The sequence below is a fragment of the Botrytis sinoallii genome (assembly GCF_014898435.1).
Source record: "Botrytis sinoallii strain Bc 23 chromosome Unknown BSIN_007, whole genome shotgun sequence".
Classification (NCBI taxonomy): Eukaryota; Fungi; Ascomycota; class Leotiomycetes; order Helotiales; family Sclerotiniaceae; genus Botrytis; species Botrytis sinoallii.
The window spans coordinates 881450-909036 of record NW_024066034.1 but is presented as its reverse complement, the minus strand read 5'-3'; the positions used below and the strand labels follow the sequence as shown (position 1 = coordinate 909036).

At 43.9% G+C, this 27587-nt stretch overlaps 9 protein-coding genes across 9 annotated transcripts; 7 read left to right on the top strand and 2 right to left on the bottom strand.

Moving 5' to 3' along the window:
* Positions 1-833: 833 nt before the first annotated feature.
* EAF02_004688 (uncharacterized protein) lies at positions 834-2299 on the bottom strand (the record flags this gene model as incomplete). Its single annotated transcript, XM_038900736.1, has 3 exons — positions 834-1403; positions 1745-2057; positions 2184-2299. 3 exons carry the CDS (start codon positions 2297-2299, stop codon positions 834-836), a joined length of 999 nt encoding a protein of 332 aa, XP_038759248.1.
* A 398-nt stretch (positions 2300-2697) lies between these two features.
* On the top strand, positions 2698-6076 carry EAF02_004687 (uncharacterized protein; the record flags this gene model as incomplete). The annotated part of the gene is made up of 3 exons (XM_038900735.1): positions 2698-3099; positions 3160-5316; positions 5369-6076. The coding sequence occupies 3 exons, from the start codon at positions 2698-2700 to the stop codon at positions 6074-6076; spliced, it is 3267 nt and encodes a 1088-aa protein (XP_038759247.1).
* A 594-nt stretch (positions 6077-6670) lies between these two features.
* Positions 6671-8221, top strand: EAF02_004686 (uncharacterized protein; the record flags this gene model as incomplete). The annotated part of the gene is made up of 3 exons (XM_038900734.1): positions 6671-6971; positions 7028-7550; positions 7606-8221. The coding sequence occupies 3 exons, from the start codon at positions 6671-6673 to the stop codon at positions 8219-8221; spliced, it is 1440 nt and encodes a 479-aa protein (XP_038759246.1).
* A 364-nt stretch (positions 8222-8585) lies between these two features.
* On the top strand, positions 8586-10010 carry EAF02_004685 (uncharacterized protein; the record flags this gene model as incomplete). Its single annotated transcript, XM_038900733.1, has 1 exon — positions 8586-10010. One exon carries the CDS (start codon positions 8586-8588, stop codon positions 10008-10010), a length of 1425 nt encoding a protein of 474 aa, XP_038759245.1.
* Positions 10011-13579: 3569 nt separating this feature from the next.
* Positions 13580-15197, top strand: EAF02_004684 (uncharacterized protein; the record flags this gene model as incomplete). Its single annotated transcript, XM_038900732.1, has 5 exons — positions 13580-13720; positions 13770-14031; positions 14087-14278; positions 14330-14724; positions 14775-15197. 5 exons carry the CDS (start codon positions 13580-13582, stop codon positions 15195-15197), a joined length of 1413 nt encoding a protein of 470 aa, XP_038759244.1.
* Positions 15198-16570: 1373 nt separating this feature from the next.
* On the bottom strand, positions 16571-17257 carry EAF02_004683 (uncharacterized protein; the record flags this gene model as incomplete). The annotated part of the gene is made up of 3 exons (XM_038900731.1): positions 16571-16609; positions 16692-16786; positions 16855-17257. 3 exons carry the CDS (start codon positions 17255-17257, stop codon positions 16571-16573), a joined length of 537 nt encoding a protein of 178 aa, XP_038759243.1.
* A 918-nt stretch (positions 17258-18175) lies between these two features.
* On the top strand, positions 18176-18721 carry EAF02_004682 (uncharacterized protein; the record flags this gene model as incomplete). Its single annotated transcript, XM_038900730.1, has 1 exon — positions 18176-18721. The coding sequence occupies one exon, from the start codon at positions 18176-18178 to the stop codon at positions 18719-18721; it is 546 nt and encodes a 181-aa protein (XP_038759242.1).
* A 1022-nt stretch (positions 18722-19743) lies between these two features.
* EAF02_004681 (uncharacterized protein) lies at positions 19744-21875 on the top strand (the record flags this gene model as incomplete). The annotated part of the gene is made up of 6 exons (XM_038900729.1): positions 19744-19822; positions 20012-20332; positions 20387-20557; positions 20615-20812; positions 20863-21606; positions 21658-21875. 6 exons carry the CDS (start codon positions 19744-19746, stop codon positions 21873-21875), a joined length of 1731 nt encoding a protein of 576 aa, XP_038759241.1.
* A 960-nt stretch (positions 21876-22835) lies between these two features.
* On the top strand, positions 22836-25719 carry EAF02_004680 (uncharacterized protein; the record flags this gene model as incomplete). The annotated part of the gene is made up of 5 exons (XM_038900728.1): positions 22836-23457; positions 23515-23592; positions 23642-23998; positions 24078-24355; positions 24406-25719. 5 exons carry the CDS (start codon positions 22836-22838, stop codon positions 25717-25719), a joined length of 2649 nt encoding a protein of 882 aa, XP_038759240.1.
* Positions 25720-27587: the final 1868 nt, after the last annotated feature.

The window sequence follows — 27587 nt, the reverse complement described above, 5'->3', positions numbered from 1 at the left end:
ACCCGTGGACTCCGTAATAAAGGTGGAACCATGAATGGGAAATGAACCAGGGGAATCATTGCTGAATGTACGAGGCCTACAAGTTCGTTGCAACACACAAGATATCAGAACATCATTGCTTTGCAACAATACAAAATTAATTAGCAACGTTTCGTAACAGTTAACCATAACACGTTACTCAAGGCAATCAGCATTAAAGTCGTTTTCACTCGTAAGTTTAAATAGAGCCATGTTCATGAACCCTCCTCCCCTCCCCCCTTTCACAACACCATCGACATCTTTAGCAAGAGATGCATATGCATGGCAGACACGCTGCTGCTCGGGTACACATCAGCCTTGTGAAACAACCGGATCCAATTAAGCTCGAGAGACAAAGGAGACCCTAGTAGTAATACGGCTGGATGTTGCCCCGACTCACCGAATCATGCTATACATTCTTCAAGCGTCTTGTGAAAGTTCATATTTGGGTGACTAAAATGACGTGCAAATGATCCAACAGGCTGGAGCTAAAACGCACGGAGGTATATGGATCTTGGGTCTTTGCTCTTTGCTAGTAAACTGTATTTGGACAACATCGCCTCGAATTGCCATATATATCTTCCTAGTTATTCGATATACAAGCTAGTGCCTCGGTAACCGACGAGCAAGACATTTCATATACATCTTCATCCGCATCGTGATGATCGCCTGTTGCTTCTGTTGTGAGGACAACTTACGGTGGCTTTGAGATCGAATTTCTTGTCGTTGGTGCCTTCCGGAGCATCCATAACGCTTATCAACCTCTTGCAGAAAGCTTACAGGCTAGCTTTTAAGACCACAGAGATATAGGCTCTTTACTTTCTTTCTAAGTCGACTCCAACGATCTTCAAGCCACCGTTTTCCACATATGCTAGAGTATATTTGTTGGGATGCCAGGCCACAACAGGACAAGGGCTGCCTTTGACGGTGTACACATGCTCTCCAGTCTCCGTATGAGCAATTTCCAATCCTGTGCCTTCATCGCTACCCCCGACAATATAGCTTCCATCAAAGCTGAAACTTATGCTTCTGATAGGGCCCACCATATCAATCAAAGTACGTTGGCATATCCAATCAGTTGTATCCCATAGTGCAATGATGGAATCCGAACCTCCACTGGCCAAGAACCTAGCTGTTGGCTGCATCTCCACGGAAAGACACGAGGATGTATGCCCATTCAAAGTGAAGGGCTGTGAAGCCTCGAAACTCATGTTAAAGATAGGTTTGAAGTCAGGATAGGATAAAATCTTTATACGACCCTCTCCTGTTGTAAGAAATATTTTGTCACCGCTCCAGCAGAAAGCAATTTGGTTTGTTTGCACTGGCTGCTGGTGTGAAGCAAGAGGGGTTGATTGTGTTGGGGAAAGTATGTAGATATTATCAGACTATTAGTTGATTAGCTCTCGTCTTAAATGTGCAACGGTAAATTAAGTTCTTTGGAATAGATTCAGGCAAGAGTTACACACAGAACACCCGATAACTCGGACTAGCAGACAAAATTTGGCTTTTAAATTTTGAGAAGAATCCATAACTGAGAAAAGTTGCAGAGTCAGGAAGCAATGTAATATCCAGAATGAGCTATTTCAATTTGAATATTTCGAATGCCCCAATTGGACTCGGAACTCGAAAACTTTTTATTATGAGACTGCTGTCCAAACTATTGGATACCTTCTTATTCATAGAGAGAGACATATATATATATATATGTCGGTACTAAAATACGTACCTTGTTACCAACAATCAGACTCTCGCCGTTCGGGTGCCAGACTAATGTGAATGCGTCGCCCAATCCTTTGACTTCGTTGATCACAGCTTTAGTTCTGACGTCCCAAAATTTAACAACACCATCGCTGCTTACACTGGCAAGTTCAGCATCTTTTACAGGATTGAATGCCACCTTTTCGATTCCAGCAGTATGGCCGACAAGTTGAGTAGAGTAGTTCACTGAAGGTCTCTCGGGATTCCATACCCTCAGTGTTTTATCTGCAGCCCCAGTTGCGATCAGCGAGCCCAGAGGGTTCCATGAGATTGTCCTTAAACTGTACAAAGAGTCAGTGAAACGAATACATAGAACCAGTTGGGCGAGTAAAACGCTTCAGAATCACGTGATACCGCAATATTCTCATAGAAGAATTGATGGTCATCTGGATGATTGAAGGACATACCTATGAGAGCCAGAGCCTCTTGTACCAGGGTCGTTATAAGTTTGGGTCTTTAAAGAGCCAAAATATCCGGAGAACTTCTCCTTTGAGAGACTCTGTCGATGGCGGAGGGGTGCCATGTTTTTTTATGTATTCAAGATGTCTGTAGATGCTGAGAATGATATGTATTATATAATTTTTGAAGACTACTAGGTATCCCAATTAACAGAGGATATTGAGCAGTATTGTCATGAAAGCTTTGAAAACTTTGAGGTCATGGCTATAGTGCCTGTGCTTATTGTGTTTTATACAATACAATGATATTCGTATGGATGGAGAACAAGTCGAGAGCTCACCCTCCGGGTATTACCGAAAATTAGCCGCGAATTCATTGAAGACAACCCTGTGTGATCATGAGCTTATGATTATTCACCCAATATTCAGAACACAACGAAGAGCAGCTTGCTCAAATTATACGCCAATAACTTCCGCGGATATGCGATGATGTGGATGAAAATTCCAGTGGCATTGGACAGCCATGTACTGGCCGATTGGAGCGCCTCGAATATACGCAGCAAGCAGCAGCGCCGCATCTAAAGATCATATTATTCAGACGGACGATGACGCGGAGTCTCGGGAACCTACAGAAGGCAGCGGATCTCTGCTAAATGTGCCGAACGATGAAACCGAGGAGAATGCTGATGACGATCAAGAGTTTACTTCTGGTTTATCGACCCCCATAACACCTATCACACCGGGTATAAAGCCAGTCGAACACGACACTCACACTCGACCTTCGAACAGATCATCCCTTACCGATGCATCTTACTTCCCTGGTAGTCGACCAGAAAACGATCCGCTGCTGGCATTGAGAATATCCCGAAGTGGCCATCTTTTCGCGGCTATAACATCCACCACCCTTACAATATGGCAGACAAAGGTACTTGTATTCCGAAATCTTCAAAGCTTGGAGCCGAGTTTTGCTAACCTATTCACATAGCCTACTGCCATATTGGCCGTTGTGGTTCGATCCCATAAATCTCTTGCTACATACGGATCGAATATTTCCCTTCTTCTCAGACCTGATTCCATGATATTCGTCGTTCAGACAACAAATGGGTTTCTAATAACTTACACTTTAGCCACTGATCCCGAATCCAGAGTCTTCAAGCCACACTTTGACAGTCACACAAATCGCAGACAAAGTAATTTCAGTGGTCATAGGAGCCAGGGTGGAGATAGAATTCTTTGGGGGCCAGGGGAAGGAGGTGGTGTCAGAGACGTGAGCGTAAAGTTTCGTATGGTCATCAAGGTTGATGCAGGTATCGGCAATGCTTTAGCATTAGATGATGAATTAGTCGTCGCAACAAAGAAGCCAGGAGCAGTACAGTGTATCAGATGGACTCCAGACAGTACAGGCAACCAAACAAGCACAGAAATTTTTAGCCGGATGGAATGGCTAGCCAAGAAAGCCAGTGTAACTGAAATGGTGTATGATAGACCGATGAATTTGTCTACTTGGATCACCAGTGATGGTCGGGCGTATGCAGTACAGCGTCATACCCGGCACAAAGATTCAGACGGGCACCGGAAATTGTTCAGAGGCTATTGCTTTCATATACCTACAAATGAAGACAACAATGCAATCAGATCAGCTATCAATGCCAGATTCTCCCTAATCGCCGTTGGTTGTAATGATGGAACCATACAAGTCTTCACCGCTAAGGATTATGTCGGCAATGTACCGCCTTCACACACTCATCGTCTGTCAGTTTCCCGACAATCCTCTGGTCAATTGACTTGTCTCAGCTATTCTCCCGACGGATATAGCCTTTTCGCAGGATATGAAAACGGTTGGGCAATGTGGAGTGTGTTTGGCAAACCAGGAGCAAATAGTTTTGGATCAGACAGAAGGATATGCGAAGAAAACAATGAAGGCTGGCTGGTTGGTGTTAAAGAGGCTGTATGGGTTGGTGGCGGGACCGAGATCCTTCTGATTAGCCAGCGAGACAATCGACTCTGGACTTTAGAGATGGCGCGTAGTGCTATTACTGGATGCTATGCCTCTGCAAATATATCTCGCACTTTACTCCAAACTACCTCGAATATAATGGTTTATCGAGGTTATGATATGCCTGACCTTACCACTATATCGGCAGAATCGTCTTTGTGGCACAATGCTCAGATACCTTCCAGTTATCTTGTGGATCAATGGCCCATTCGTTGTTCTGTCATATCGTCGGATGGCAGATACGTCGCAGTAGCAGGCCGGCGTGGACTCGCACATTACAGTGTTAACAGTGGTCGATGGAAGACATTTGTCAATGAAAATATGGAGAACGAATTCCAGGTACGAGGAGGTATGTGTTGGCACCAACACATATTAGTTGCTGCTGTAGAAGCTGGAGATTCTTTCGAGTTGCGTTTATTCTCACGTGAGGCTCCCCTCGACAATACCGCTATGTTACATGTTGAGTACTTGCCAGCGCCGGTGGTTCTAATTGCTCCTTCTGGGGAAGACTCTCTACTCGTTTATACGTATGACAATTTACTGTATCACTACATCTTTGCCACAACAAATGGCGTAGTGAAGCTTGTGCAAGTTGGGCAGATAGCGTTTCATGGTATCGTCAGATCCCCAGCTAGAGTAAGAGGCCTAAGCTGGATTTTACCGGATGAACAGATACTAGAAGGAGACCCGTCACAAGACGTGGCGGTTGCAACTGTGCTATTCTTGGTTGATGGCAAACTTGTATTATTACAACCATCACTCAACGACGAACGCAAACTCAAATACGATATGAGAGTCATTGCACAAAATATCGAATTCTATGCCCTTATGAGAGATCAACCATTAGCGAATCCGCCCAGAAATACTGCGTCCACCGAGGAATTGGGAGACCATGGGCAAGGCAATGGATTGCGAGATGCGCTTTGGTTCTTTGAAGGCAATGAATTAAAAGTATGGCCTGAGGTTCAGGACGTCCTCCGCTCTGCCCCGTCTGAATTAGGTCGCGAACTTCCCTCCACGGTATCCATACCTATTGATTTCTATCCTTTGTCGGTTTTACTAGGTAAAGGTATCCTTCTAGGGCTTGAATCTGATCTGGTTCAGCGTCGTGATGTGAATTTTGCTTTTTTCAAATTCACAATCAGGGTATGTAATGAGCATTAATTCAATATTGAATTCACGCTAACGTATATTCTAGACTCATTTATTTATCCCACAAGTCCTGCGCTTCCATTTATCTCGATTCGATTCTTCTGCAGCTTTACATCTAGCTCATCAGTATCAAGGTCTTGAATACTTTGCGCACTCACTTGAAATTCTATTACATAATGTCCTCGATGAAGAAGTAGATACGCCACCGTCACCTGAAGCAGCTTTACTGCCAGGTGTGCTATCATTTTTATCCTCGTTCCCTCAATACTTGGATATCGTTGTACAGTGTACTCGTAAAACGGAAGTGAGGTCATGGCGGACACTATTTACCTATTTACCACCGCCACAAGAACTATTCGAGGAATCGTTGCAACGAGGATCTTTGAAGACGGCGGGCGGATACTTGCTGATCCTTCATACTTTCGAAGAATTGAGTTCAAGCTCAGAACAACTTGTTCGTTTGCTTTCTCGTGCGAAAGACGAAGAGGATTGGGAATTGTGCAAAGAACTTGCACGGTTCCTAACGGCTCTTGACGAAACTGGAGCTACATTGATGGAGGCATTGGAAATGGTCAGCCTTAGAAGCCCTAATACCGACCGAGAAGCGACGAGTTTTATGTTTGAAGGTACAAAATTAAAGGTTCCTCGTCCAATTAAAGAATCCAACGTTGACGGAAACGACGGCAATGGTGAATCCAGTCCTGGGATGTCTCAAGGGAGTAGTGAGGCGGACTATTTTACCTCCCGCCACTAGGTCACTAGTGAGTAAGTTTTGATGACTTGCAATCCCAAAGTCAAGCGGAAGGCGTCTAGGCAGGGCGCGCAATTGAATAAAATAATGAATGCCATGGGTAACACGACTTAATGTCTCCCGGGAATTTAAATTCAGAATACCGTAGCAGAAGGATACATGATAATTACAAGTTTATCTAACCATATCGCTAATATGAATGCTGTGCATGTAGCTTGTAATAGTGACCATAAGGGTATCATCGAATCGCACGATCTTCGCAGTGACAAAAGTAATCTTTATTGTAGTAACAATTAAATCGCAATATTCGTAACTGATATATCGAATACTTATCTCAGTACATAGAAGCAGGTAATTAAAGTTGGTAATGCTCGATTGTGCCTGGCCGCCGAGCATGAAGAGAAGAGCCATATGTACTTAAGACTCACGTTGTAGCGAGCATGCTAGCTCCGCTAGCGCTTTCCCTCGATAAGAGCTACCTTGAAGCTTGAATCAACAAATCAACATAACCAACAACCACGAAATCACGAAGACATAACACACACTCGCTCCATAACGTCGATTTGGTACCCCGAGGAGCTGAGTAGTAAGTTCATCATGTCTCTTGACCCACCCACTTACCTTTATTCGTTGATGAACAACATTCGCCAACGACCAATACCCTGGGATGGCGCTGTACGAGCTGGCACAATTACCGATGATCAACTGAGTAAGATTCGAGCTGTTGATAAAGTAAGAAAGGAGCAAAGGAAGGAAATTGTAGAGAAAGATCCAAATGCGTATAGAAAGCTGTTTGTTGGTTCGGAGGGAGAATCGAGCGTTTTAGAATCTGCGACGAGAGCAAAGCGCCCAGATGTTGTTCAGTATATCTTAGTCTTGTTGGGCGATTTACTTGATGGTACATATCTGCCACTCCATACGTTATCCGTCCGGATACTGATAGAAATTGAATAGGCATTCCGACGTTATCAAAGACTCTTTCGGAACACGACGATCCATACAAACCCTTCCTCCCACTACTGAATCAATCCGCTGAACTCGAAAGCCCCATACCATTACTCACCTCTACGGTTCTTACGAGCATAATTTCAGGATCCAAGGATGCATCTCAAAATGCCTTGGAAGCAATGCCAAAATTGCTGCATTACTTGTCAACACTGGCAAAGAGCTCGGACGGTGGTTTACAAGATATAGCAGTTTTACAATACTCGTCATTGTTACAAGGCAAAAAGTCAAGAGAATTGTTTTGGAGCCAGAGGTCAGAGACAATTGAACCCTTAGTTACCATCCTTAAATCAGCTGCAGGCGTTTCCAATGGCGACTCTGCATCGACACTGTGGAGTGGGGCTGCAAGTATCAGAAGTGGACCAGAGGGAACTTTGGGCGGCGGCGTTGGACTGCAGTTACTTTACCATGTACTACTGGTTCTGTGGCAGTTGAGCTTTGAGGGTGCTGCAATTGGAGAGGGACTTGAGGAGTAAGTCTTGTCTATTTGAGAGGCACGCAATGACAAACAACTAACCAATCCATAGCGAGTATGATATCATTCCACTTTATACGCAACTTTTGAGACTATCACCAAAGGAGAAGACAACCCGTTTGTTAGTATCGTCTCTATACAACCTTCTCGCTTCGAATCAAAGTTCATTACTCCCCGTGGCGGTATTCGCTCGCCTTCCAGCTCTCTTACAAAATCTGAATGGACGCCATCTTACAGACGAGGATCTTTTGGATGATCTCAAGAAACTGAGCGAAATGTTAGAAGAGCATACAAAGACTCAAACTACTTTCGATGAGTATGCTGCAGAAGTTCATTCGGGTCATCTCCGCTGGTCACCACCCCATCGAAACCAGATATTCTGGGCCGAGAACGCTCGCAAAATTCTCGATTATGAGCAAGGTGAGTTGTGTAAGAAGCTGGCAGAGATTATGAGTAAGCCTTGGGAGAATGACAAGCAAGTTCTTGCCATTGCATGCAATGATGTAGGGTACTTGGTCAAAGAGGTTCCGGAAAAGAGATCCCAATTGGAGAGGTTGGGCCTCAAGACTAGAGTTATGGAATTGATGACGGAGCCCGACGAGACAGTGAGATGGGAGAGTTTGAATGCTCTTTCTGGATGGTTGAGATACAGCTTTGAGACGAAGTAAAGGATTGTGGTGATATTGTGACTATAGTTAGGGAGTTGTATGATTGAGAGGCCAAAAGCCTCACGACGGAAGCTGCATATTCTACCGTTTACAAGATGTCAAATTCCCAGCGATTATTGATTTTGTCGATGCGCAGATGTTCAATTAGTGTAGAAACAATGATGATTTTTCTTATCCGGTTTATAAAGATATTTACGTTATGATGTGTCGTATGCCTGGAATACATTTCATAGGTCCTTATCACACTAGATTCCCCCACTAGTAAGCCGAAATCGGGCTGGGCTTTATCCTTAAGCCGATTGTCAACACAAGCCTCCATACCTTTCAACCATATAACTTTTTGATAAGAAGTAATTGATTCATAATGAGACGATTCAAAGCTGTAGCAAGCATCTATGATGCCGCCTTGATCAACCGCACAGTCCCAGGACGCTCTCGTCAGCTTTCAACAGCTCTCCAACGAGAAACCCATGCGGCGACTTCCCCCTCATCATTCAATACTGCTGCTCGATTTCCGATATCTGCCATAACGACAAGAAAGCAGAAGTCAATTCGCCATGCCTCGTCTGCTTCTTCATCTATCGAACTTCGCAAAACCCCCCTCTACGACCTGCACATTTCTAATGGTGGGAAGATGGTTCCTTTTGGTGGTTTCTACATGCCAGTTCAATACTCTGGACTCTCGGTGAGCGCCTCTCATCATTTTACGAGAGAGCATGCCAGTCTTTTCGATGTGAGCCATATGGTTCAACATCGGTTTGAGGGACCAGGTGCAACTGCTTTTTTGCAGAGGATCACACCGGCTAGTATCGCAAATTTGGCTTTGCATCAGGGAGGGTTGAGTTGTTTATTGCATCCTGGAACTGGAGGGATTGTGGACGATACAATTATAACGAGGTTAGGACCGGAACTATTCTATGTTGTTACAAATGCAGGATGTAGAGCGAAGGATTTAAAATACCTAGGGGAGGAATTAGAGGCGTTCACCAAGGAAGGAGGAGGGAAGGTCGGATGGGAGGTGCTCGATGGTTGGGGATTAATTGCGTTGCAAGGGCCAAAGAGTGAGGAAATATTGAAGGAACTTTTGGCAGAGGAGATGAAGGAGGGAGGGTTCGAAAATTTCTTGTTTGGACAGTCGAGGTTCATAAAGATTCGTTTGGCTGATGGGTCGATTTCTGGGAACTTGTTGGTTAGTAGGGGTGGTTATACGGGAGAAGATGGATTCGAGATATCAATACCAGAGAGCGAGACGGTGATGGTCACCGAATCTTTATTGAAGAGTGCTGGGGAGACAAGACTGCAATTGGCGGGGTTGGGTGCGAGAGACAGTTTAAGATTGGAGGCTGGTATGTGTTTATATGGGCATGATCTAGATGATACAACGACGCCAGTAGAAGCAGCTCTCGGTTGGGTAGTAGGAAAGGAGAGAAGAACAGAAGGAGGCTTCCATGGCGCCGAAATCATTCTCAAGCAACTTACTCCGAAAAGTAAAGGTGGAAGTGGAGTAGAAAGAAGAAGAATTGGCCTAATAGTCGAAGGGGCACCTGCTCGTGAAGGCGCAGATATCGTTAACGATAAGGGAGAGAAAATCGGAAATGTCACAAGTGGATGTCCGAGTCCAACATTAGGCAAGAATGTCGCGATGGGGTACATTAAAGATGGGTTCCATAAGGCAGGCACTGATGTAGGTGTGGTGGTTAGAGGTAAGGAAAGAAAGGCAAAGATTACCAAGATGCCGTTTGTGCCATCGAAGTATTGGAAGGGGACTAGTGGGACAGCTCCTGCTTAATGGGCCGGCTGGAGCTGGTAGAAATATTGGAGGGATGAAGGGAGCAAGGGGAAATTCAACATTATGCAACTGGGACTATGGAATGGGATGGAAGCAGGCGTTTAGAGCAGAGCATACCAGCATATAAGCATCATCAACGATACGCTTCAACGAAAGCTATGGAGTTAAATGAATAAGATGAAATTTATGAGTTTATGTTACAAGACTACTAATTTACGAATTTGTGGCTGGCAGATGCGCACATGTGTGAGTCTCTTTTTCTCATTGACGGTGTCCTGATGACCTTCTGGAAGAGTCCTGATGCTACGGCTGGGTGTATACATGGCCATGATTCCATATGCCAACATGTACCTATCCCCTCAGATACAAACTTTAGGGCCAACGTAAAAATCCTAGTTGACATATCTCCTTAACCAATATTCGTCCCTACGTAGGTGCCAGTGATGATGTTTGGATAAGCGAAAATATCGACGAACTGACTAAGTTTTGATAAACATCTTTTTCGGATTACTACCCGATTCACCAGATACTGAACTTCCTTACAAGATAGTACAAATCATGTCACTCAAATTTCCAGATCAGGTAAAGCATACACGAGATAGACCCTCTCGCGTCAAGACTTTCCTTGAAAATCCACCCTCTTCAAAACTGAACTCGATCGGACACTCTGGAATAGGATGCGGAGCAGCAGCATACTATATCTAGGTGCTCTTGTCTTCCGCCATCATGGAACAAATCACATCTTACGCCTTGCGTTGACAGCGGGCCCATATTTTGTCTATCAGATCCCCACTTTCTACGAGAAACATCTGCTACTATAAGCACATTTTTCCTCCTTCTTTCTCAATACTGACATAGACGACTTCAATCATTACATCTGTATGGGAGAATCAAACAAAGCAGGAGCCGAGAAACGCGTTGAGAAGAAAGTCACGATCAAGTGGTTGAGAGATTGCATCTGCTAAAGAGATATCTTCGGAGAGTACAATTACGACAATACGAATATCTCTACGGAGTAGAGCCACTGGAGTGAAATTGAAAGCTTAGTGGCCAGTGCTGCTGGGCATATACTGTGCGAATGGCTCGTTCAAGAGTTGACCACTCATACAAGAATTTGGGCTACCCTTTGTCAGAATCTCGTCAACGAATCGATACGGTGGAAAAATACCAGTGCAGCTGTAAGCGGGGATCTTCACGAGGTATTATATGCTACATAGAATACCACGAAGCAAATCGACAAGAATACTGGAGCAGATATCAACTTCATTCGTATCCCTAGTACCACTCGTGTCACTTGAATTCCCTTGCCAGGCATGCTAGTTACGAAACTTACCCCATAACACTTCATTTGAGACCTAGTTCAATGTTGATCACCAAATACACTCCCAGGCTTGATGCCGGTTGGAATGTGGAGAAACAAAGGTACAGTGCGCCCATGGTCTTTTCAAAGTCGGGTCTTTAGAATGCATCGTGGATGGCAATCCGAGTGACTTTAGAATTGTGGCTATTCATTGCCGTGGAGAATAAGGCATATGCTATGCTAGAATTACACCGGGGGGTTCGGCGGCATCAGTGAGCTTGGTAAGAGAAGGCCTTGGATACAGCAACTGGTGGAGCGGGACTGTTCTATATGACCATAAGGGATCTCAATATCGTTGTCGTTCTTACCGAGAATTCCCGTCATCCTGCATGTTACACTCCGCAGTTTATCGACGAGCCAAGCGGTACCCTCGAACTAGCAATATGGGGACTCCAGATGTGCTAACTGTGTTGCCCGAGAGTATTCTGAACACCTGTAACGTTTAGAGTACTCTCAAGATATTGTCAACAGGGTCAGGGCAACCAATCCAGATATCTGATCATACTCTTGGCATAACGTGTCTGGGGAAGTTCCACATAGATATCTTACTAAATACTTTCTTTGATGGGGCCTAGAATATTGTCTGCGGCGAGTCAAGTGCGTTGTAAATCGCTAAATCTTAATATTCGACTCTCTATCCCTTGAATAGACGACCATGCCGCACAGAATACTGGAAATGGTAAGTCCTTCCTTCGTATTCCGGGGTAAGTGGGCCACTGGCTTCGACCAAGCACCAAATTTGTAGTCTGGTGACATTCCAGCGAGGAAGCTGCGAATGTGTCAGAATTGGCAGATTTAATGCGGTCTTGGGCGAGTGGGCCATACAGTCAGCCGAGATTCGAGAACAATCAGTTTGTGAAGAGAGAAGCGACCCTGCAGACGGGAGTGCTGTTTGGGTGCGGATCATTGCATACAGGGAAGTGCTTCTGAGAGAGCAATATACGAGAGAAAGCTGCGACTGCGGTGAGCGAACGCGGAGCGCTTCCGGCCTTTTGGGAGTCTGATTGACCGTCTTTTCGTGAACATTTTCAGGAGATTCGAGAGCTGGTTACTGCCCCCATTGATTAAAAGAGATGCATTGCGCTGATGTCAATTCGGTGTTCTAAGTGTCTCAAACAAATCATATAAATAACATCTATGTTACGATATATAAATCAGGAATAAATTATAAGTCTGATTGATTGATACTGATGATTCAAGAGCAGATAAATAGACAATCCAAAAGTCGGTTGTTCCGATGTCGTTCATTTGCAATACTAGTGGCAAATATAGTTTGCCAACTTGCGTCAAGTTACGTAATTTGCAAAATCTTTTTCGAAGTCACCTCTGCACACACTAGCCATCTTTTTTCTTGTCCGATCAAGGGACCCGGATTGCAAAAGGGGATAGACACATTGGTTAGAGCCATTACAAGCGAAGTTTAGTTACGAAGGTACTCAACACTGGGGAATACCTAAGTTTGCAAGTATTGAAGGTATTTTGCTCCATGATTCTTCATTTTTTCATGCCTGCAAGAAGGGTCCAATCCAATGTGCCCCCCATATGGTGTATCAAAGAGTTAAATGCCGATTGCAAGATCTACCATGCGCCGACTTCCGTCAATTGAGAGATGGATACTAAGATATTTCTTCAAGTTTGTTGCAACGCATTCCCCACACTTTCTATTGGACCTCCGTTCTCGGCGAGGTACCCTGCTAGAATATTCGGGATTGCCTTGAGCAAATAGCGCCGTGGCGGGGAAAAGGAAGGACTTTCGAGTCGTGCATGAGCGGCCCCAGATTAGAAGTCTGCACCAAGTCTTCTTAAAGTTCTTTTGCATCTGCCAATGCTCGCTTGGCCTCGCTAACTCAGGAGTCTTTACTTCTTTGGATTTAGTCATAGTACGATCTAGATCCACTTTATTGATATTGTGAATAATAGCGCGCTCCATTTAATTATAGTCACTAACATTTCCACATTTTCACAACAACTCGATGTCAAATCCAAGTCAAGCCAATTGGTAATTGAATAGAGCTTGGAATTCCATCTGATCCGAGCTTACGTAAGCCCATCTGCGCACTCAATGCTTCAGATCCATTATATAATCCGCCTAGAAAATGACATATTTTTGAAAAAGACTTCTCTTCCCATTCAACAACCATCTAAATCTTAATTCTCACGACTTGCAACTTGTCATATTTTGCAAATAGAGCTCTGGAACACGGGAGCAATGGCCGACCAATTTCAATTCTCACGCCAGGCTGAACAGGGCGACTACGACAACAAAAGCCAAAAAAGTGAAGCAAATAATGATGTGACTCATGATGCAGTCTTTGGTGAGATTAATGAAGATGGACCAAATTATCGAGGTGTATGTACAGAATTATCAACGAAAGTGTATGGCTGCTAATTATCTTCAGGTTGGCGCTTTGGGTTCGACTGCCCTTATGCTCAAGACCAACTTAGGTCTTGGTGTTCTGTCAATTCCAGCTGTTTTTGACACGTTGGGGATGATTCCCGGTATCATATGTGTCCTCACCATGGCTACGATCACGGGATGGTCACAGTACATGATTGGAGTATTCAAGAGAAGACATCCAGAAGTGTACGGTATTGAAGATGTTGCTGGTATTATTTATGGAAATATTGCTCGTGAGATCGTTGGTGCTGCATTCTTTCTTTGTGAGTAGCCCCGTTTGGTTGTATGGATGAGCTTGATTCTGACCAGTTCATCTAGTCTGGGTTTTCGTCTCCGCATCTGGTATGCTCAGTGTTTCAATCGCCTTAAATGCGTTATCGACTCATGCTACTTGCACTGCTGTGTTTGTGGTTGTCGCTGCTATCATTGCCTTCATTTTCTCCAGTATCCAAACCCTAGGCAAGATCACCTGGCTTGCATGGATTGGTGTAGCTGGTATTATCACTGCTAGTAAGTCAATCGGCCGTCATTGTGAGAAAACTCCCGATTAACACGTGCAAGTTCTTACCCTCACAATCGCTGTTGGCGTTCAAGGAAAACCAGTCGACGCTCCTGTTACAACAGGTCCTTACAAGTCCGACTTCAAGCTTTTCGGTTCTCCATCATTCACTGATGCTATCTCTGCTTGTGGCTCGCTTGTTTTCTCTTTCGCTGGAACTCCCGGATACTTCAACATTCACTCTGAGATGCGCAATCCAAGGAGTTATACTCGTTCTGTGTATATCAGTCAAGGCTTCATCACGGCTATGTACATTGCAATCGGTATTGTCGTCTATTACTTCTGTGGTTCTTACGTCGCGTCACCTGCTCTCGGTTCCGCAGGTGATACAATGAAGAAAGTCTGTTACGGTCTTGCTCTTCCTGGTCTCTTGGTTAGCACCATCTTGCTTTCTCATGTAAGTACAGCGCTCATCTCTCATCTCTTTCTCTCTAACATCTTCCACAGCTTCCAGCAAAATTCCTCTTCCTTCGTCTCCTCCGTGGATCCAAGCATCTTACTGTCAACTCCATGACCCATTGGATGGTCTGGCTCGGCTGTACTTTCTGCGTCATCATCTGCGCCTATATTATCGCAAGTGCAATTCCAATCTTCGGCGGTCTTATCTCCCTTATCGGTGCTCTTTTCGGAACTCTTTTCAACTTCCAACCATTTGGTATCATGTGGTTTTACGATAACTGGGGCCTCAGAAATACCCAAAGATCGCGCTCGTGGATTTTCATGTGCTGTTGGAGCATTTTTGTCATTACTATCGGAACGTTTTTGATGGTTGCTGGTACCTATGGATCGATTGTTGCTATTATCGACTCCTATAGTGCAGCTGGAGGATCAAGTTCCTTCAGTTGCGCGGATAACTCGAATTCCGTCTAAAGTGAAATGCAAGGAGAGGAGTAATAATATCAGACCAAGCATAAGTTTTGGTAATATCGAGCCGCGGAGTCCTGGATTGAACTTTCAACGAGAGGATCTCGAAGAAGGGATGAGATTTCACGCCAAGTGCACCTGTCGCGCCGAATTGCCTTTGTGCCATACACATCTACCTTGACTTCATCAGTTGAGGATTTCGAGTAGTGCCGCGAAAAGCATGAAGGATGACCAAATCAAGTCCACGCCGTCGTTCCTGAAACATTCAACTATATACCCGGAGTACGAAATTCGAGACCAGATGTATCCCGGTCATTCTTCACACGCACCACGCACCAGGCCACAAGTTGTTGCTGTGCGTTCCGCCGGAACTCTTCACTAAATGTCATATTTACAGTTGTTGAACTATAACTGTTTTGCTTTTGAACTAGAATTATTCTATTAGTTAGACTAGAAATGTCTATTATGTTTTCGGGGGGGGGGGAAAATGCTTTTTGGTAAAAGAATAGAAGGAATACAGCAATGGTCTGGTATAACTAGAAGGTGCTAGTTACTGGTATAGCTAGCCCCCAAAAATCAGGAGCAGGCACGCACAAGAGTTAAAGAAATAGAAGGAAAGTCAAAAAGAGGGTGGGATACCAGGCGGACGGGCAAAAGTTTACAATGGTCTGCAAAAGTCTACAAAAGTCACGCCGATTGGCGCATGTATTATGAATCTGATAGTCAAATAAATAATTTTAGTTGTGTCTTTGATGTATGGTGGAAAGTTTTCTTTTCGGTTCTTTTCTGTTGGTTTGATTGTATTGGGGATTCGAATTCCTTTGATTATTGTTTATATGGCTGCTGTGAGATGACTTCTGTGCTGGTCGTACTGCGCGCGCTTGTGGTCTGGGATTGTCAAAGAAGAACAAATTCTAAGCGTTCGCATCTTTGGGGTATTCAGGTCCTAGAGTCCTTTCGAATATTGGGATTGTGTAAAATGTTCAAGACGCTGTAGAGACTCAGATATGATTGCATGGTTGAATTGTTTTTAAAGTGATTCAATCTTGTCGGATCGTTGTCTCTTTTCGGATGTTCGTTTCATAATGAATTTTTTACTTCATTCCAAATGTCTATCTCAGCTCAAACATTCGCTTCATCGTGACTTGATAGAGCGATCTCAAGTAAAATCTATATTTAAGAGAAAGGGAGCTCTTGGGAAAATGGGATAATAGTGTGGTGTTCAATAAGTTACGTTGACCACATTAAACATGACAAGATGGATGCATTTTTGGAGTCGTGGAGATTGTATTCAAATCTATATTATGCTACAATAAACCTCTTTCATTTTGAACACCTTTCTATACCCACGCCCGGTCCAAGTTTCCAAGAGTGTCCATTTATTTTCTTGCTTTGCGACACATGACTCCTATTTGGGTCTATGAATATAAAGAGAATATGGTAAGCTGATGTTCAGAGACGGGGAGATAATGGAGTAATACAGGCTGGAATACAACGTACCATGTCGATGGAATTCTTACAGCAATAAGCGACTTTGTTCACATCCTCACATGTGCTTCGGAATTCGTTACGATTGGCTGGAAGTGGCAGCGAAACTGGGATGAAGTTAATATAACTTTTCTTGACGTGGATGTTCAAAGGGTTAAAGTGGCAGATCACTTACGACGCTCGCATTCATCTTTGTACAATCTTCCGCCTAATTCACAGCATCGAGGCTTACGACGTGTAGCACATAGTTTACCGGGTGGAAGGGGTTTGTTGTCTTCCAAGTCATCTTGGACATCTAATGCAATATCTTCAGCGACTTCCGCAGCTTCTTCTTCGTATTCTTTTTCTGCTTCTATGCTTTCGGTGGCTGTATCTTCATCGTTGGATGAGCTGTCTAACGTTGCGATGTTCGTAGATGTAGTATCATTCCTAGTTACTATGGAATTTTGATGTCCATAAGTGGTGTCATTGAAGAGTTCACTGTCAACTGCAGTTTTGTCGGCGAGTGTATTGTCAATATAAGCACCAGTGGCTGTACTAACAGCAATGGTAATGACAGCAATGCATGAAAACTTCATAATGGCATTCTTTGATGGAACGCAAGAAAAATATCAAGAAAATTGACATGTAACATGTGATGGAGAGAAGGATTTCCTTAGCAGAAGATAAGATTGGATGCTAAAACAGTAGCAAGTGGGTAATATTGCACATCGTACAACGGCCTTGCATAAAAGCCATAACGAAATTAGTAGAGTGTTGATCTAGAGGGACCTTAAATCTAGTCCGATGGTACAAGGAAATTATAACCGCGCCCCCAGTTGACAATACGCCGGACACTTTATCGTTCGAGTTTACCTGGTAGTTCCTACTTCGCTCGAAGTGTGGGAACCGAAGATCAACTCATATCCCCAACTACAGGGAAGAGTGTACAAACATACAAACGAGCAATTAGCTCGTGGTTGCTGGTTTCCCAGACTACCTTACTGTTGGTGTCTCCAAGCATCATTCTCATATCTCTCCGTTCTCTTTCAACCTGGATGATGACTTGCATACTCCTCAGTGATAGGCAGTGATAAGTGGGTCACTAACCATCATGTCCTAGATACAATGATTAGGGACAATCAAGAATTTAAAGGATTTCTAGTTTTGAGATAATACTGAAGAGGAAAGAAGGAATTTAGTGCCGTACCGAGAATATTAGCGTTATCACGTGTCAACCCCGCCTTTTTGGAATTGATCTCGACAAACGGAAAAGCTGCCAGGCCGACTCCAAGCGGAGTCCAAGCTAATCAAAGGCAAAAGGCCAATGTCATGATGTAATGGAACGATGAAACTTAATTCGTCACTATTGTACAGATCGAAATGTTATAGTATGGTCCATTGTTTACAGGTAGGTTGTCTCTCTTTCTAAAAATATTTCTCATTCATTGTTCATTCGCAAAGGAAACACTTCAAGTGTTTTACTATACCCAACCTTTCAATTTACTATACTCACCATGCCTTCCATTCGATGCCTCCGTTCTGCTAGCCGCACAATGGCCTCCATCCGGACCATACAATGCCGACAACCGGCTTCTATTCGAGCCTTTTCTTCCACACCACTCCGAGCTGCGACTCAGGGCTATGGGGATGGAAAGGGCCACCCAATGGCTGAGAATCCTCAAGATCAAGGTGCCTCAAACAACACGAAGCATAATGCAGAGCATCCCGGTCCCGAGCCAGTATCTGAGGGACAAGGAACTGGTGGCGGCCCAACGAAAGGCGGTTCCGGTGGTCCAAAATCTCCTGAAGATGCATCAGCACAATCTGGAGGATCAAGATCGAAGGAAGCAAAGGAGACTGGATCCAGTCCTACAGGCGGTTCTATCAAGGAGAACGGAGGTAAGAATAAGAACCCAGAGGAGAAGAGCGTCAACGGAGCTTCGCCCAAGATTCATTCTGAAGACGAGCCGGGTGTGAAGAGTTCGAGCAAGCAAGCTGAGGTTGAGAAGCATAACAGGGAGTTCAAAAAGGGACATGGCGGAGGCGCACAGAAGGTCTAAGAATTAGATTGATAGGAGCTTTGATGTGGTGAGTTCGTGAAATTGATCAAAGTTCATGTTTTGAAGCTAATGAATCATTTGTTGATAGGTCATGTAGGAGCAGATAAGAGGTTAATGCTATGTTATATTTGGCGAAGATGTTTTCCTTTCGAGATTCTGTATAAATATTATTTCAAATCGAATTTCAATTTTATGTATTTCCCACATCAGACAGGAATATCATGTTTCGCAATATGGATGTGCCGGTACTAGCTTATTAGATGATGATTGGTGATTGAAATTATCATTAACATTCAATTGATATGATTTCGACTCTTAGTCCGATTACATTTTTTCATTCTTCGCAGTTCATTCAAACCTCACGTCAGATTTCATTCAGACCTCACTTCAGACTTCACTTCGCCCACACGTAATCTTTACAGCTCTCATCCATAGCTACCCCACATTATCCGAGATGGCGAATATATATATTGGTCCGTGCACCCCTTCTGGGCCTTTTCAAGCCACATCTCTCGCACATCATCCTGGTATGACAATTATGACAGTATGACATCAACGTCAACAAAACAGTTGGATTCCCAGCGAAGATGAGAGGAGAAAGGCGTAAAAAGGATTGGTAGCGTGCTAAAATTCCCATCTTGTCCAACTTTTCCATTAGAGGAAAATCTAGATTTTTCCACGACTTTCTAATGAAATGAACCAATTACCTTGGAAGAAAATTCCTTAGCTTCTCTTTGTTCATTCTCACCCCGAAATTCATTGGTTGCATAGAAAAGCTACGTCACTTGTTCTTGCTTTTGCGGAAGCTTTGCTCCAGCCACATACTAGGTAGGTATTGTGTGCACCTGCAACGTCAACAACATAACTTCTCCTGCTACCATCAATCCTGCTCCTCTTCCAAAATTTCAGAATCATACCACGAATTGCTTGTGAAGTTTTTCATTTTCTTTTGCAACAATACCCAGAACTTTGAAGTTCAAGACAAGAAGAGTAAGAGGGAATAGCAGAACTCATCATACAGGATGAAGTTCTTTACAAAGCTGTTGATGTTGGGGTTGGCAGCAGAAGTTACGGTAGCAAGTAGCTGGTTCAGCAAGGCTGGTATGTTTCCCCTTTTCATCCATTCTGTTTGATATCATCCTCATTTTGCCACATTTCGTGTTTTGAAAGCTTCAGACGATATCAAATCATTGATTTAGACATTGGATTGGCTTGCACACATCACTTCCCATGTCTATATCGTCCTACCTATGTTTAGTTATTCCCTTTACTAATATATCATCTTTCCAGTCTACAACAAGTGGCATGAAACCGAACTCGAGAGATGGCTTTCCGATAACAATGTTCCATACCCAACTCCTGCCGATCGTAAAGATTTGGAAAACTTGGTGAAGGAGAACTGGCAGACAAAGGTTGCCTCGCCATACAGTGATTGGGATACGAAACAGCTCAACTCTTATTTGAAACAGAAGGGTGTTGAGACTAAGGATACTGCTGAGGCAAATAAGGATGGCTTGATCTCTCAAGTCAAAGCTTACTGGTACGAGGCGGAAGACAAAGCAGAAGATGCTTGGTCAAGTGTTAGAGATTGGGTTTTTGATTCCTGGACTGGTAAGTTTGCCAATGGCTAAAGATGCTTTCGAGCATTTACTAATATCCTCACAGATTCTCAACTTCTGGCATTTGCTGATTACCATCACATTCCCGTTCCACATCCAAGGAAGAGAGATTCTCTTCTTCAAAAGATTCGTTCCAACTATGACACTATTGCCAAGAAGGCCGGCGAGACTGCTGCCTACCCCGGCAACTGGCTTTATGAAACCTGGTCTGAGTCAGGTACGTTGCTAAGATGCTAATACACATTTATCTAAACAAACACTAATATTGTCACAGATCTCAAGGAATTTCTCGATACCCATGGCATTCCAGCACCTCAACCATCCACTCGTGACAAGTTAATTGCTAGTGTACGCCGTAATGCTCGTGTTGCCAGTCTCAAAACTGCGGATGTTCAAGCCTCTGCCTCTGCTTCAGCTTCAGCTGCTACCGAGACATTGAGTGAGCAGCTTCTCAGTGCCTGGTCTGATTCTCGTAAGTCTGTTATTATCTCCTCTAATGGCCAACCAATTAACAAGGTACAGAAATCAAGGAATGGGCCGACAAGAATGGTATTAAGGTTCCTCAAGGAAGCAAGAGAAATGAATTGCTGGCTATCGCTCGTAAGCACAAGGCTCAACTTGTAGGAGACACTGCTGCAGCTTCTGCTAAGAGCGTTGCAAGCAAGGCAAGCTCTTCTGGAGCATCCGCTTTCGGTGCTGCCACTAGCTCTGCAGGAAATCAATTTGCCAAGGCTACTGATGATGCTCAACTAAAGGCTGAAGATGCCTTCAATGCTGCTATTGGATCATGGAGCGAATCCCGCCTCAAAGCTTATCTTGATGCCAGAGGTGTCCCCGTCCCATCATCTGGAAAGAAGGACGATATCATTGCTGCTGTCCGTTTGCACAAGCACAAGGCTGCTACAGGATGGTCTGCTTGGACCTTTGACACCTGGACTTTGGACAACTTGAAGGCTTACCTAGCTTCATCTGGTGATGCTGCCGCTAAGAAGACAGCGGAGAAGTCTGGAGCTACCCGTGATGAACTCGTTCGCGCTGCACAAGATTCTTATGCTCAGGCGTCCAAATCCAGTGGTGTTGCATATGCTAGCGTCACATCTTATCTCACTCAACAAACTGATGCTGCTAAGGATGCCACATTCGAGACTTGGTCTGATTCCGACTTGAAGGCTTATCTTGATAGCTATGGTGTCCCTGTCCCACAAGGAAGCACTAAGAATGAACTTGTTGCTTTCGTCCGTAATCAAGCCAACTACTTCAAATATGGTAAGAAAATTTGTCATTCCTTGAATCTGATTGACCGCTAACGATACTCAGGCACCACTACACCACAAGGTACTCTTTGGGCTAAACTCTCTAACGGTGCACAATGGGTTATTAACCAACTCTCTATCGGCGCTGCCTCCGGTAAACAGCAAGCTTCCTACCAAGGCGAGAAGGCTGCCGATGTTGTCAAGGAGGGAGCTACCTATGCTACCAATCGTGCCGGTGAAGCAGCACAAAAGGCTGGCCATGCTATTAAGGAGGAGTTGTAAACCTATTAATGGGTTATAATGACTCAACTTGCAGCGCAGAAGGCTGTAAAATGTACCACCACATCATTAGGCGTCTAATATCTCGAATCGAAAGCGAATTAACGGATCTCTTTAAGTTGGTGGGCGTGAATCTTCCTATGGATTAGGATAGGGGGTTGGATGGTTACATGATCAATGAGGGCAATGAAAAAAACTAATTTTCTATTTTTTAGTCGTAGGATGAATGAATTGATGATTTTGATGATTGATAGTCTTGATTAATGAATGATCTCTTGATTGTGAATGGTAGAATTGTTATATATCTTCAGATATTCAATAACTGTGATATGGAAAAGGTGTAGTAGTGGTCAGGTCAATGAGGAACTTCCTTTTTAGGCTTATCTGAGTTTATCGGGCCTCTTCATTTATGAATCTATCCCCTAGTGCTAGGACGTTTCAATCGTTGTCAGTCAGACAGAACCTGCTTTTTTTCTTTCTAAATGCCATACACTCTCACCAATCAATATTGAATATCGCTATCGAAATCCCTGTGGACTCACTAATCTTATACCACATGTATAGGGTACATTTGCAGGGGATATCTAACTGATTAGTGGCCGAAAAGCCTGAAAGCTTCCACGCGTGAAGTATGATGTAAGAATCTTGATGAAGTCGAGGAAGTTGGATGATTATCATATGCAGGTATTGTATAGTAAGATATTGGTCTGTTTGGATATCTAGAGAGATATTATCTGGTATACATCAATTTCCCTAACTCGACTTCTCCATGAGAGGAGGCTTTTATGATAAATACCAATTGTGTTTTGCATGTTTTATGATTTGATTGAGATTGATTGACCATTTCTTGCTTACATCTTTTGGGCCTTGAATTCATATACAAATCGCGATTCGGGGTACAGTCCTACGAGTTTACGGAGATTAAGATTTCTAGGGACCTGGTGGCTGGAGGAACGAACAAAGATGGGCGGTTTTACAATTGATCGGTCGAAGACGATACATGTACCCTTTCGCGGTCCTGCTGCCCCAACAAATGTGGCAGATCAATCGCGCGAATGCGAAAGGGCGAATGAATTTACTGGGAAGAAGATCAGGACGGTCAGAAGGTCAAGGTTTAGAGAAGAGGGATTAGATGATGAGGTGATTGAAAGGGTGGATGTTGGGAGTCTAGGAGGGGAATTCGCAGCTGTAGGGGCCGATTTGAGGATAAGAAGTACGTGGAATGGAATATCCACAAATATACCGACTTCGCCAGTTTCAGGAGAAAAGAGAGGAAGGAAAGAACCACATGATGAGTCGAGGGCAGCAAAGATTGGGAAGAGTGGCAGACGTACAATTGCGACTTCGAATACACCCCCTACACCATTCTCTACGATGCCGAGAGTTGCACTACTCGCATTTCTGATTGCGGTGGTTGTGCCTGCGTTTGGGTACACCGGGAGGCAGAACAGTAACACGAATGTTATGAAGGGGAATGGTGCGGATGCGGGCATTATAAGGGACTCGGAATTTGTGGATAATGGGAGTATGATCGAGGGGAGGGCTGACAGTCCTACTTCGATTTGTACAAGATGGAGTCATATGAGTATGTTTTTGCTTGTTCACTTGGATTGGTGGATATAATTAATCGAGAACATCTCAGCTGCGAATGTCAATGGAACACTTTACATATATGGAGGAGAAGCGACCACAAAGAGTGGGCAAACTACGGATACTTGGAGTAAGGGCTTCAATCAAAATAATTGGACATGGTATTGATTCATCTACAGACAACGACTTCGTAACATTAGATCTCACAAAATCATGGCAAATCTCATCTCCAATTTTATCCGGCCTACCACAACCATCAGGCCCACCTGCAGTAGCAATGGGCTCTCTCTGGCATACATATGATTCGTTATTTCTATATGGAGGGGAATTCTCAGATAGCCCACAAACTTCTCCTGCGTCAGTAGCAACATGGAAATATGACATTTCGTCGGCGACCTGGACGGAGTTTTCAAATCCACAAACCTCGGCGGGGAATGGTTCAGACACTGCACCGGCGGATGTTCAGCGTGCGGCGGAGGGTGCGGGGCTGAGTGTTCCAGAATTGGGTAGAAGTTGGTATTTTGGGGGACATTTGGGTGAGCATCATATTTCTCTCGGTTGCTCAAGTGGGTATGGACAATTAATGAGCTACTGATTAATATTGGGTGTGCACAGATATGTACACGACGCCTGGGTGGTCAAACCAAATTGCCAGAATATATTTGAAGAGTCTTCTAGAATTCACTCATCCTGGATATACAAATACTGGAGTGACTTCATTGGGAACTACGAGTGGAGCTGGTTCCGGTGGTGTATACAGAAACATTACGCAAGGTGGCTTGCAAGATGAGGCTGGCTTTACAGAGAGAGCTGATGGTGTCTTGGTATATGTTCCTGGCTGGGGAGCAGATGGAATGCTGCTTGGACTTGCAGGTGGCACTAATGAGACATTTGTAAGTCATGAAACCCCAGCCATGATATCAAGAGAACTAACATGTGCAAGACGGAGATGAACATTATCGACGTATATGATATCGCAAATAGTACTTGGTACAAGCAGGCTACCTCTGGAACAACTCCTCCCATTCGTGTTGATCCTTGCGCTGTCGTTGCCGCTGCACCCGATGGTAGTAGTTTTAACGTTTATTTATATGGAGGACAAAACCTCATTCCGTATGGTAACCAAACTCAGTATTCCGATATGTGGATTCTAACCATTCCATCCTTCACTTGGATCCAAGTCGATATGACAGACCAGTCTCAATCGTTACCCCCAGCTCGAGCAGGCCATACCTGTAATCTCTGGGACGGACAGATGGTAGTCGTTGGAGGCTACGTCGGTCAGGATATCTCGTGTGATAGTCCTGGTGTATATGTCTTCAATGCATCGTCACTTCAATGGACCAATTCCTTTACAGCCCTCTCATCTTCCTCTTCCTCTTCATCGGACCAAGACTCCGATATCATTAAAGGCTCGATAGGTTATACCGTTCCTGACATCGTACAATCTGTTATTGGCGGCTCAGGACTGGGAGGCGCGACAGCGACTATACCTGCAGCAGGATCAGCAACTGCCGGTCCCTTAGCAACGGGAAAACCACCTACGTTCACAGTGACACAATCCCCATCTACAATCACTTCAACTTCAACTTCAACTCCAACTTCATCTCCTAACTCAGACAAAAAAGGACCAAATAAAGCAGCCATTATCGCAGGTGTCATTGCAGCTGCATTAGCTTTTCTAGCTGGATATCTGGCGTTTTGTACCTGGCTTTATAGGAGACAGTTGAACCTTTATAAAGATCATGTGGCGATGTCGCAGAGAACGGCTTTCGTGCCTGCCGGTAAAATGTTTAGGGGCTCGGGTGGATCAAGTCGAGAAGATAGAGGGATGATGCTGGGACCGTTTGGGACGGATATCAGTGGCGCAGGTGGGGTACAGACGCCTAGTGTCAGATCTGAAGGGGGAGGTCTTTCGAGTTCGGGGAATGAAGGAAGTGGTAGCGGTAGCGGTAGTGGGAATGAGGATAGGGGAGGGGCAAGTGGAAGGGGGAGTGGAACGTATGTTTTTGGAGGCGGAATCATGCCGGGAGGAGCATCTTATCAGACCATTGATGAAGAAGATGAGGGGGTTGTAATGGGAGGAAGTGAGAGTGTAAGAGCGGGATGGAGAGGTCATAGAAAGGGGATGGGGAGTATAGGAAGCACGGGGAGTATTACGAGTAGTTTGGAGGATTTACTGGGGGATAGAGAACCAAGTTTCTTTAATGTAGTAATGAATCCGAGGAGGACGTTGAGGGTTGTTAATAGTGATTAGTTTCTGGATACCGGGGTGGGGGAGTACTGGTCTTCATTGATGGGCTGAATCAGGTGAAAAATATTGGATGTAGATTTGTGGGTTTTGTGGGTAGATTTACGGATGGAAATATATGGTCCAAGTTAGTTTGGTATGGTTTGGTTTGGTTTGGCGTATATCTTCTTGGAGGAGTTGTTGCACATTTTGTGTATTTAGGTATGTATCAATCAGTAATATTCAGTAATAGTGATTATCAACTTCAGGTGTTTGCTTGTGGTTAAGTGATCGTAGTTGATCTAGAGCCGAGGGAGATAGAGCTTTTATACTAATTCCATTGATATTGAATATGGTATTGGGGCTTGGGTTGTGCGATACCCCTCATTTAGTAGTAAGGATTGTCTAACAATGAATCGCCAAGATCTATGTCCCTTAAACAAGTTTTTGAGTTGTCAAAATCTAACCTATTGAAGTTGTGACTTTCTCAAGATGAGAGTACATATTAATGAATGTAGTATCTGCAACTATGATAGGCACACTCATCACTAGAAGTGAATCGAGTCAAACTTAGATCCAAATCTAGACCCCCCGTCGCGTTTTGTTGCACATCTGATCGATCTCGAAATTGACGTAATCAAATTTCTGGGACCAATAGAAGAGCGAGCGCAAACTTATAGTTTGGCAGGAGCCAATAGATCATAAACGCCAGATGTGAATTTCAGGAAAGCGCGCTAGTGGGTGACTTTGCTAGATCCAATGGCAAGGTTGATATTGAATTCTCAAGGCCAACGGCAACGTTCAGGTTGAAGTCTGATTGAATTTGCTTGATAGAGATGGCTATAGGAGCTTCGCAACTTCCATTGATCTTAATGAATCCATCACAACAGATGTTTCACCTTTACCCAAACTCAGATATGCAACAAAACGTTCGCAGTGAAATTCAGATCCATCGAAATCGCATCCTACCTGAGACGAGAATAGCTATTATTGAATGTACTGTAAACCTCAAAAGTTTTGTTGCATATCTGACGTGTATTGATGTTCGCGTGAGTGAAAGCTAGCAATCAAGTTGGAAGTAGTGATGGATTATTGATGGGCTAGCAACAAGCTAGTAATAAGCTAGCATATATAAGTTTTGAGATGTGCAACAAAACTTTCTTGCTGGAATTCTGATTGATCAAAACCACGTGCTGCTTGAGGCGAGAATATTCACTTGTGAATGTGCGGTACATACAAAAAGTTTTGTTGCATATCTGACTTGTATTCGTTTTTGCATGAGTGAAAGCTAGCAAGTAATTTGGAACTAGTAATGAACTAATGATGGGCTAGCAGTAGGCTAGCAAGGAGCTAGCATATATAATTTTTGAGATGTGCAACAAAACTTCAAAAAATGTAGTTGATTCACTACTTCGCCCAACAGAATTCAGTTCGGTAGTTTCACGAGGTTTGTTGCATATCTGATGCGCATTGGTTTTCGCATGAGTGAAAAGCTAGAAACTACTTTGGAGTTGGCGATCAACTATTGATGGGCTAGCAGTAAGCTAGCAAGGAGCTAGCATATATATGATTTTGAGATGTGCAACAAAACCTTAGAAAATGAAGTCGATTCACTACTTCGTTCAAAAAAACTTAGTTTGGTAATTTTGGAAGGTTTGTTGCATATCTGATGCGTATGGGCTTTCGCGTAAGTGAAAAGCTAGCAAGTGATTTGGAACTAGCAATGAACTATTGATGTGCTAGCAATACGCTAGCATATATATTTTTTGAGATGTGCAACAAAACGAGAAAACGTACCTAGGTCATTCACTACTTCGTCCAAAGAATTCGGCTCGGTAATTTGGGAAGATTTGTTGCACATCTGAAGTACAGGAATTGTTTCGAGAACGGCAACG